This window comes from Diabrotica virgifera, chromosome 1, assembly GCF_917563875.1.
Source record: "Diabrotica virgifera virgifera chromosome 1, PGI_DIABVI_V3a".
Lineage (NCBI taxonomy): Eukaryota > Metazoa > Arthropoda > Insecta > Coleoptera > Chrysomelidae > Diabrotica > Diabrotica virgifera.
In genome coordinates this window covers 293,437,488-293,448,591 of record NC_065443.1, presented here as the reverse complement: position 1 = coordinate 293,448,591, position 11,104 = coordinate 293,437,488, and the positions used below count along the sequence as shown (strand labels likewise).

The following is an 11,104-nucleotide window of genomic DNA, read 5'->3' as shown; positions in this document are numbered from 1 at the left end:
GTGTATCCACGCAGCCAAGCACTGAATCCGACCAGGCATTTTTTGATGCGATGGAGACCACAGATAAAAAGGTAATTGACTGGCATTTATTTAGTTATATATTAAAGCAGAAAGATATTTTAATTCTTGAATTAAGAGATAAGATAAATATTTTAAATGAACACATAGCCCTATTAAAACAAGGTAATAGAAATTACAATACAAAAACAGAGGACCTCCAATCTATGCAAAAAGCTGTTGAATTTAACAGACAATCCAGTAAACAACCGGTCCAAAACGATAACAATAAACTACCTAATTTAGTTCATAATGAGCGTGTTGCCAGCTCTTCTAATGTTCCAAATATTTCAAAGAATATGATTTCGACAACAATTCTGGAGATGGAAACCAAACGAAAATGTGATGAGATTATAAATCTAAATGAAGATGCTACAAACCAAACTATAAGAATGAAGAAAAATGGAAGGAAGGAAGAAGAAAACCAAAACGACAATTACTTGTAGGGAAGAATGATGCAATTAAAGTCAATGGTAAAGATCTACTAAAGGGTATACCGAAAATAGCTGACCTGCATGTATACAGGGTGGACCCACGTATGACTGCCGATGACATGACAGAATCATTGAAAAGTTTTTTCCCGGAGGTTACATCTTTGTCTTCCAAACATCCTAATCTTTATGCTTCATTTAAGGTAAGTATATACGAGTACCACTTTAAAGATGCTATGGATTCCAATAAATGGCCGCATGGTGCTTATGTTCAACGGTTTTTTCACCTGAGAACCAACTCAGACATTCAACAGCCGAAGATGCAAACTTAACGGAAGAAGAAACGACCGTTAAACAGGATAATGGAAGGGATCAGTGGCGGCTTTTCTTTATGTGCTGCTGAGCTGCAGAACTACCAAACAACCATAGCAAATCTTAATTATTAAAGAATAATTAATATAGTTTTATTTCAAATCTGCCATATTATCATATTAAACATCAACTGTTAATAATAATTCACCAACAACGATGATTAATATTATTTTTTTTACGTATTTACTCCTCTAGTGAAACCGTATAATTTGTTTACGTATTTGGTGCTCCAGTGAAGCAATCTTTTTACGTATTTGCTGCTCCAGTGAAGCCGCGTCGATAACAACCGAAACACTGGCAGCGGTAAAATGCATTTATTAGGCAAACGGCGATCTTAGCCGATGTGCTTCGGCAATCGGCTGATTAACGGCCTCGGAAATGTGTTTGCGAGCTGCAATTCACGACAGTTATTCGTGACCGTTGCATCTGTGCCGTGTTTAGAAATTCTTAGGTTACAATTTTGTTTAATTTGTTTTGTTCGAGCGTGTTTAAAACAATGGAGTTTCAATTTAAATTAGGTGTAAATAAATTTCAAAAACTTCACTATCAACAACAGTTGATTATAAAAGAACGTGGCCGTGCTATGCCTGATCTTAATATTGAAGTGTCCGGTAAAAGCCGTGGAAAAACATATACGCGTAAATTTAATAAAGACATGTATCTACGAAATCAGTGGATTTGTGGATGTTCCGAAAAAAATGCTTTTTTCTGTTTTCCGTGTGCATTATTCGGCGCAGATAAAGAGGAAAAATTGTGGCGCGAGACAGGAGTGCGGGATCTAGTGCATTTAAGTGAAAAAATAAAGAAGCATGAAAACACGCAAACTCATATGAACAATGAAATGCGATTTGCATTATTTGGGAAACTTAATATACAGGCCCAACTTGACTCTGCTTATTGGATAAATATACAAAAACACAATGAAGAGGTGACGAAAAACAGGTATGTTTTGTCAAAAATAATTGACTGTATAAAATTCTGTGGGGCTTTTGAGCTCGCCTTACGAGGACACGATGAATCTGAAACATCAGATAACCCTGGAATTTTTCGTGGTTTAGTGAATTTTTCTGCTGAACTTGATAAAACACTTAGTGAACACCTTACAAATGCGACAATTTTCAAAGGTACCTCAAAAACAATACAAAATGATATTTTGGATTGCATGCTAGAAGTATACGCTGAGGAGATTTTAAACGAAATCAATGAAGCCCCATTTTTAGCAGTGATAGCTGATGAGACAACGGATGTTTCTATGAAATTTCAAATGGTCATTGTTTTTCGTTATGTAAAAAACGGTGCTCCAGTTGAAAGGTTTTGGACTTTTTTGCTTCCAGAAAAACATGATGCTGAAACCTTAGCTAACACAATTTTGAATGTTTTAGACCCAATATTAAAGAATAACAAAAATAAGCTCATTGCACAAAGTTATGACGGAGCAGCTGTTATGAGTGGGATACATGGCGGAGTGCAAACAATAATTAAGAGAAAATATGAAACTGCTCATTTTGTGCACTGTTACGCCCATCAATTGAATCTAATAATGTCAAGAGCATGTTCTATTAATTCCCAAGTACGCGTATTTTTTGGAGATTTACATGATATACCTGGATTTTTTAGTCATTCACCTCAAAGAATAGCTGTCTTAAATCAAATAGTTGGAAAAAATATTCCTCGTTCAATCCCTACACGCTGGAATTTCAATATTTGTACAGTAAATGTCGTTTACGAATATAGAGACTTTATTATTGAGTGTATGGAGCAACTAGAAGAAGAGTCAAATGCTATTACTTCCAAGGAAGCAAGAGGACTTAGACGTATTCTGGAAGATCAAAATTTTACTTTCTGGCTGACCGTTTTTCATTATATTATGCCACATGTTGACGTTTTGTACAATAATCTTCAAAAAAAGAACATGGACCCAACCGAAGCACAGAAAGCTATACATATTTTTGAGCAAAGTATTAACAATGTCCGAAATAAAATAGACCCTATCATACATCAAGCTTCAAATTTAAATGCGGCGCCTAGTGTCCAAAAAAGGAAACGCCCAAATAACAGCCAACAGGATCACCGTATTGCCTGTCTAGAAGTTTGTGATGTTATTATAAACAATGCAAAAGAACGGTTTGCATATACAAATCATCTAGTTGCCGCAACACTTTTATCTTCAGAACATTTCGAAAAATATAATAATAAGTTTCCTGAAAATGAATTGGATTTAACTTGTACAGCTTATAACTTCTTTGATAAAAACCGTTTGCGAACAGAACTGTCAGTTTTGTATTCCAATATCGAGTGTAGAACATTAAAAGGTGCAGTGCCTTTACTAAAATTTATAATTTCTAATAATTTAGAGGACACATTAACAGAAACCAAAAAGTTGATACAAATTCTGGTGACTACGCCAATGACCACAGCAGAAGCTGAACGTAGTTTTTCAACTTTAAAACGGATCAAAACATTTTTAAGAAATTCAATGCGCGAAGACAGATTAACAGCCCTTTCCACACTCTCGATAGAAAAAAAGTTCATCGCTTCAATACCGAACTTTAACGATAAAGTAATCGAAAAGTTTGCGACAAAAAAGGACCGGCGTATTAATTTCCAATTTAGAAAAATGCAATAAATGTAAGTTAATCAGATTTTTATAGCATGTCGTTATTAGTTACTATTAATTAGTATTAAAGCTAATTTTATTGTTTTTGTTTTCGTATGTTATTCTATTTCTATTATTTTATATTGGCCGTGGTTCATGCAGCACACCCTATAGCAGATGTCACGAGCCGCCACTGGAAGGGATGTGTATTTTAAAATCATATGTGTTAACGCTCAATCAATAACTAATAAAAGTAACAGAATTGAGCTAATTTTAAGCTCGGAGGATCCTGATGTTTTATGTGTTTCGGAAACATGGTGTAGTGATCTAAATAAAGACATATTTTGTTTTCAAAATTATAACCAAGTTGCGTCTTACACAAGAAAAGATAAATGTCATGGAGGTGTTTCGATTTACATAAAATATTGTTTATTTTGTAAACCTCAAGTTTTTTTAAATACTATGGCGGAAGAATTACATTTTGAATGTTGTGTTACTTTTAGCTTAAAAGATGGTATGTGTTGTCTTATTAATATTTACAGAGCCCCTTCTGGCGATATCGAGATATTTGTAAACAAACTTTACTCTTGTCTAAATTATTGTTTTAAACATTTTAAAACTATTATTTTGTGCGGCGATTTTAATATAGATTATCTGAAAGACTCTAGGGAAAAAGTTTTATTTACTGATCTTATACAAAGTTTTAATTTAAAATGCAAAAATAAAGAACCTACACGAATTTTTACAGACAAAAATGGAAAAACTTCTAAAAGTAAATTAGATTATTTTCTTACAAATTGGCCACATCAATATAAAGAAACTACCAAAGACTTTGTTTTAGGTGATCATCTTGGTTTGGAAGTTTTATTAATAGATGCTAAAGCTGAAACAGGACAAGATAAAACAGGTCAAAACGTAACGTTTAGAAACCTTTCTCACTCGAATGTATTAAATTTACAAAGTAGTTTTTCCACTGAATATTTTAAAGAGGTTTACGAATTTCTCGATGACGTTAATTTGACATTTGAAACATTTTTGAGGGTACTGACGTACCATATTGACATATCTTGTCCAATGACTAGTAAAATAATTCGCAATGAGCCTAAAAATAGTTGGGTAACAAATGATACAGTACAGGAGGGAAATGATTTGAGAATTCTTTTTTGGCTATCAAATAACCTAGAAAATATAGACATGCATTTGAAATATAAAGAAAAAAAGAAGCAATATGTCAAATTAATCGACGAAGCAAAAAAGAGTTTCTTTCAAAATAGTTTAGAATGTAAGAATACTATACAACAGAAGCAGAAGTTTATATGGCGCACGGTAAATAACAAAACAGGTAAGACGGTAAAACGTAATAATTGTGACAAAATCCAACTTGCTGATAAAATTATCACAAATAAATATGAGATGGCAAACGCTTTTGTAGAGCATTTTACTACTTGCCCTAAAAATAAAATCATAGATATTTTTGAAGATTCCAATTTTGATCATTAAACTACACAACATGTAGATAAATCATTTTATTTTTTTCCTGTAGATGAATGTGAGGTCAGAGAGGTTATTGGCTCCTTGAAAAATGTTACCTCAGTAGGTATTAATTGTATATCTATCGACTAAATTGGTAAAGTGTATTAGTGAATATATAGCGAAACCACTTGCACACTTGATAAATTTATCAGTGGCCCAAGGTATCTTCCCACATAGTTTGAAGGTAGGAGTTGTAATTCCAATATTCAAGAGAGGAGATAATTCTGTTTTAGATAATTATAGGCCAGTTACGCCTACTGTTTTGGGTAAAGTTTTTGAGAAATGTGTATACAAAAGAATGTATAGCTTCCTTAATAAATACAATATATTATGTTCTAACCAACACGGATTTCTGCCTGGAAGATCAACAGAGGGTGCTACTGCTGAATTACTCAGTTTCATTCACAATGCACTGGATCTGGGTGATTTTGTGGGTGCACTTTTCTTTGATCTTTCAAAGGCATTTGATACTATAAACGAAGAGTTGCTATAGAGAAGTTAAAAAATATTGGTTTTCGGGGGTCAGTTCTCATTATGGCTGTCATCATATTTACATTCTAGGAAAATTCTCGTTAAACTTAATGACTGTCGATCATATTATGGTGATGTTGATATTGGAGTTCCTCAGGGTTCAATACTGGGGCCTTTAATATTCATAAGCTATGTTAATTATATGCCCAAATATGTCAGATCAAATAACATATTTATGTATGCAGATGACACAACTATTGCTACATCTGCTTCAAGTGTTGAGGAATTACCTGTCTTACTAAATGTTATATCAGAAGACTTTACAGGATGGTGTAAAAAGAATGCTTATGTACATATACATGTATCAAATATTAAAAAGTTTTGTTTGGCTTTCGTTTGGCCCCTAAAGATGGTTAAAAATTCAAATTAAAACAGATGGCCGAAAACGCGTGTGACGTCATTCGTTTAAATTATGTTTACATTCTTCTAAAAAAGTAAACAGATGTTAAAATTAGACATTATAAACGTCAGAAGAAAATACAGTTATGTAACCTCACAAGTGTTTTTGATCGTTTGAACTATTTTAAATGTCATTTAATAGTGTCAGTGTCAAAACGAATGCCAAACCTAATAGGGAACTTGCACATTTTTTTATTCCATAATAATATTCAGTTTCCTTTAAAAATAAGATGTCCAAAATTTCACGCCTTAAAACCTCATAATAACAGAAGTACAAATTTAAAATCTATATATTTTTTTTGTTTTCTGGCCTTGGTTTAGAGAACCTTTAGTCAATTTAAAATATTTCAAACGATCAAAAACACTTGTGAGGTTACATAACTGTATTTTCTACTGACGTTTATAATGTCTAATTTTAAATTCTGTTTACTTTTTTGGAAGAATGTAAACATAATTTAAACGAATGACGTCACGACGCGTTTTGGGCCACCTGTTTTAATTTGAATTTTTAATCATCTTAGTGGATGCGTGCTTTTGCACATAATAAAGAAATATCCCAACAAATTACTGCCTGTGCGTCACCTTGAAATTCCTGATCAGACAGGATTATAAGTCGACTTCCGCCAATGGTTCGTTATCGAACCATTATTTTCAAACACGAGATTTGATGACTCAGATTTTTTTTGTTTTTCCATAACAATTGATGTACAAATAGATTTAAAAAATAATGTTTTAATTTATTTGACCACAAAAGTGTTATGCCAATAAAATTACTACAGTAAAAATAAAGTTTTGTCGATTGATTGAAAATGGACATTTAGAAAATATTTTTGTGATGAAAACATGAGTTTGGAAATTAAACAAAATTAAATTTAGTTATAATACACTTATATCTGCTGGTTGCTTAAAAAATAGAAAGATTTAAAAAAATTACAAATTGTCAAAAAAAATCTACAAAAAAATGGTGCGTTTTCGCACCGTTGGCGCTAAATGGGTTAAAGCAGACTTCACACTGCAATCTTTTATCTCCGGTATGAGTTTGCAAATGTCTCTTCATATCACGCTTTCCTATGAATTCCTTAGAACAAAATTCACACTGAATGTCAACGTATTAAGCAAAACGTGTTTTTATACTGTCTCTAACAGTACAGAAGACGAAACGGCAAGCCATTTGATTATTCTCGGTGAGTTGAACTGAGAATAGTCAACAAGGTATAATAAGTGAGCATATCCCGACCATATTCCGAAACCTTCCGAACACCGTCGTCTTGGCGAGTTGAGCGATTTCGACGGTTCACAAACCCCATCCTATTTCCATCCCCATGATAATTGTTCAAAAATACAACTCCATGAAATTTGCTGCTTTTTTCTGAACGGAAGGAATCATAATTTTATCAGTGTGTATTTTCCTGTGCGTCATCATGCTACTGTGGTTAGTAAACGGTCTGAAACAAATATTGCATTCATAAGGTTTTTCTCCTGTATGTATTCTCATATGTCCTTTTAAACCCCTTTGAGATGTCATTTTCTTTTGGCACACATCACACTTAAACCGGTCTTCGTCTTCGTGTAAAATCATATGCGTTTTGAATGTTGAAATCACAGAGAACCTCTTAAAGCAGACCTCACACTGCAATCTTTTATCTCTGGTATGAGTTTGCAAATGTCTCTTCATTTCACTCTTTCCTACGAAATTCTTGGAGCAAAATTCACACTGTAAAAGCCTATGCTCTGAATATTTTAAGAAATGCTGTTTATAATTGCCTGAAGTAGCAAACTCTTTCAAGCAGACACTGCATTTAAAACGCTTTTCTGCATGAAGAAGCCTATGTTGCCATAAACTGCCCTTAGAAGAAAATTTTTTTGGGCAGACCTCACAAGCAAAAGGTTTTTCTTCAGCGTGGACAAACATGTGCCGCTTAAGTAGTTTCTTGAAGTTGAACTCCTTTGGACAAACCTCGCATTTGAAAGGCTTTTCTTTATTGTGGCCAAATATGTGATACTCAAGATATTTTTTGGTTGTGAACTCTTTTGAACAAATGTCACATTTGTAAGTCTCTCCTGTGTGGAGGAGCATATGTTCTTTCAGTGTAGAAGGATATGCAAATTGCTTTAGGCAAACCAAACACTTATATCGTCTGATACCAAGATGGGTTACTTTTTGGTGCATTGTCATTTGATCTTCTTTCTTGAACCTACTTCCACAAATTTCACATTGAAATGGTTTCTGTTCAGAATGCACTCGCTGATGACGTGTTAAATGACTGATTCGGAGGAATGATTTAAAGCAAACATGGCATTCAAATACCTTTTTTCCATTGCTAAAATAGGAGTTTAGTTGATTTGTGTTTATAAAATTTTTCAAATTCACTTCCTCACTATTTGGCTTTTCACTCGTATCAAATATATAATTGCCTTCATATGATGATCCATTTGTTAACATTTGATCATTTTCTTTTTTCACTAAACCATGTAACATGGAAGATGATTTGTTTTGAGTTTTCTTTTGTGTTTCCTTTTTTGTACAATGATATACTTTGTAATGGAACATAAGTATTGATGGTTTTATGCATGTTTGACCGCACAGGGAGCAACTATGAATTCTGTTTCTGTTCTTTCGTAAGTTTAGCCAAGAGCACCCTAAAATAAAGATTATATTTAATTAATATTCAACACAGAATGTGGCGACAAACAGTGACAAACAAGGCTACTAAATATTTGACACCTCTTCAGGAATATTTTGAATTGTTTATTAAATAATATTGATAGTGTATTTGATAAATAATTGATTTGACATGAAATTAATAAAAAGTTATTTATTGTTTATTATTTATGGAAGATCCAAGCAGAGAATACACCAAGATATATCTATAAGTATTTTGTTGTTAAAGATGTTCTCACAATTTATCTAAGCGTTCCATAGTAACAAAATATTATTAAAAAAAGTATATTTTTATTCTCTTTTCTAGAGTATTAGTTTTTATTGTATAGTACAATAGAGAGTCGATAATCCGAACTAATTGGTACAGGGGTAGTTCGGATTATCGAACATATGTTCAAAATACAAAGCTCATAAACATAGTACATATGTACATACGTTTTAGTTACAAGGAATAAAACACCTGTATAATAAACAAACATATTGTATGTCTTTCTGCATAAACAAAAACAAAAATCCGCGGTCATATTTTGCCCATATTGTCATATTAAATCCAAAAATTCGGTCCGCGATCATATTTTTTAATTTTATAATTTTTTTTGCGTTCGGATTAGCGAACGTTCGGATTACCAGTTACCAGGGTTCGTGTTATCGACGCTCTACTGTATATAAATGATTGTAATCACTGAATACATAGTTAGTGAAAAAATAATCATATTAATTAACTGAATTAATAATTTAAGAGACTATAAATAAGTAACGGTTATCCAAAAACATTCAAAAGCCATTTCTAAGTTAATGATGACAATGGCATTGTCAACTAATCTCCATACCAGTAAGAATTTTACTACACGTAATTTGCCGTGCGTAAAGAAAGAAACGTAGGAGTAGCCTGCAGAAAAACAACTAGGTATCTTGTTGATTTGTTGTTGAGTTGTTATTTTGAAAGGATTCTTTTTTATTTGTATGACCTTTTCGTTAAAATGTACCTACTGTTTTCGAATTATTTTTTAAAAACCACCCAAAAACATGAATTTTTAGATAGGAAAACAAAAATGTTAAGCCTGAATGACTCACCGAGAAAGCCTACATCGTCGGCCTAATATGAAAGATGCGTAAGTCCAAAGTACCTGATTTTACAGGAGAGACAAAAAACTAACTGTGCATTACTCTACTTCGTCTACTTGTAACAACAAACTGATGACTTAATAAAAAATTTAATCAAACATAAAATCCTTCCTCCCTATAACATTTGCTACCTTTTGTCATTAAATAATAAAACCGTATATGACTATTTAACAGAATTTATTTCAAAAAGTAACCTTAACTTGTGAACACCGTTAAACTAGTAACCTTTGTTGTACCCCATTTGTTTAAAACCTTCTTTCCGTGACCCAGTCTAGTTTGTGTATTAATTTAATTAGTCCAGGGTAATAAGGTTTTTTCCATGACACTCAAGCAGCCAGGGTACTGAAGCGTTTTTCGACAGGTAATACCTATAAGAGCAAATTATAACTATTTCCTGCGTAGGATCTGGCGGCCATTTTTATTTATAAACAATTAAGTGTCAAAAAATGGCATTTTCCCTTTTTTTTTCAAATCAATGGAAAACAGTGACACTTATGGTTTTTTAGTACAAATATCTTTGAGATTATGGAAAAAGCTTTAAAATGACGTATTACAAAGTTTGATATGCTCATTTATTGTTAATATAATTGCGAGAAAAGGTCGGAATTGCAAAAAAAATAATTTCGCAATATCTATTGTAAAAATTAGTGTACAGCTTTGAAATTTTTGTCATATAAGGGTTCTTTGGTGCTTAATATGTGATAAAAATTTCAAAGCGATTTATTTAATTGTTTAAATTTTATTCAAATTGTTTATCCTAGAGAGCATTTTTTTGCAATAACATAAGTCAGAAAAAAATGACGTTAGAACCATTCCACAGGTGTCAAATGAAAGAGCATGAGCTATATTTTCAACTTGGTTTAAAAAAAGCGAATAAAAAATGCATTTATTAGTAATAAATAATTATGCAAAAGTATCGTAAATCTTTCCTTATAAACTTTTTATTTTGTTATATAAGAAATTATATATATTTATTACAATTTTTTATCAATTATGATATAAATAACATTACTTGGTAGTTGTGCACTTAAAACAGGGTAATCAATTTTTTTTGTAAAAGTTATTCAAAAACTTTATAAGGAAAGATTTACGATACTTTTGCATAATTATGTATTACTAATAAATGCATTTTTTATTTGCTTTCTTTAAACGAAGTTGAAAATATAGCTCCTGCTCTTTCATTTGACACCTGTGGAATGGTTCTAACGTCATTTTTTTCTGACTTATGTTATTGCAAAAAAATGCTCTCTGGAATAAACAATTTGAATAAAATTTAAACAATTGAATGAATCGCTTTGAAATTTTTATCACCTATTAAGCACCAAAGAACCCTCATTTGACAAAAATTTCAAATCTGTACACTAATTTTTACAGCAGTTATTGCGAAAATAATTTTTT

The 11,104-nt window shown here is 32.1% G+C and overlaps 2 protein-coding genes across 2 annotated transcripts in view; one reads left to right on the top strand and one right to left on the bottom strand.

Moving 5' to 3' along the window:
* The first annotated feature begins 3,479 nt into the window (after nucleotides 1-3,479).
* On the top strand, nucleotides 3,480-9,964 carry LOC126885309 (uncharacterized). Its single transcript, XM_050651828.1, has 2 exons — nucleotides 3,480-4,798; nucleotides 9,620-9,964. Exons 1-2 carry the CDS (start codon nucleotides 3,634-3,636, stop codon nucleotides 9,679-9,681), a joined length of 1,227 nt encoding a protein of 408 aa, XP_050507785.1. The 5' UTR covers nucleotides 3,480-3,633; the 3' UTR covers nucleotides 9,682-9,964.
* LOC126885304 (zinc finger protein 726-like) overlaps nucleotides 6,636-11,104 on the bottom strand; it is a 25,421-nt gene continuing 20,952 nt past the window's right edge. The window contains exon 3 of the mRNA XM_050651823.1: nucleotides 6,636-8,559. Within this exon, the coding sequence (XP_050507780.1) occupies nucleotides 7,253-8,559 (1,307 nt within the window). The 3' untranslated portion in view covers nucleotides 6,636-7,252. The remainder of the gene's footprint in view (nucleotides 8,560-11,104) is intronic.

Coding starts and splice junctions, on each gene's coding strand:
- LOC126885309 (XM_050651828.1), top strand. CDS start 3,634: ATGTCACGAGCCGCCACTGGAAGGGATGTGTATTTTAAAATCATATGT. Junction 4,799..9,619: donor CACGGTAAATAACAAAACAG/GTAAGACGGTAA, acceptor ATGAATTTTTAG/ATAGGAAAACAAAAATGTTA.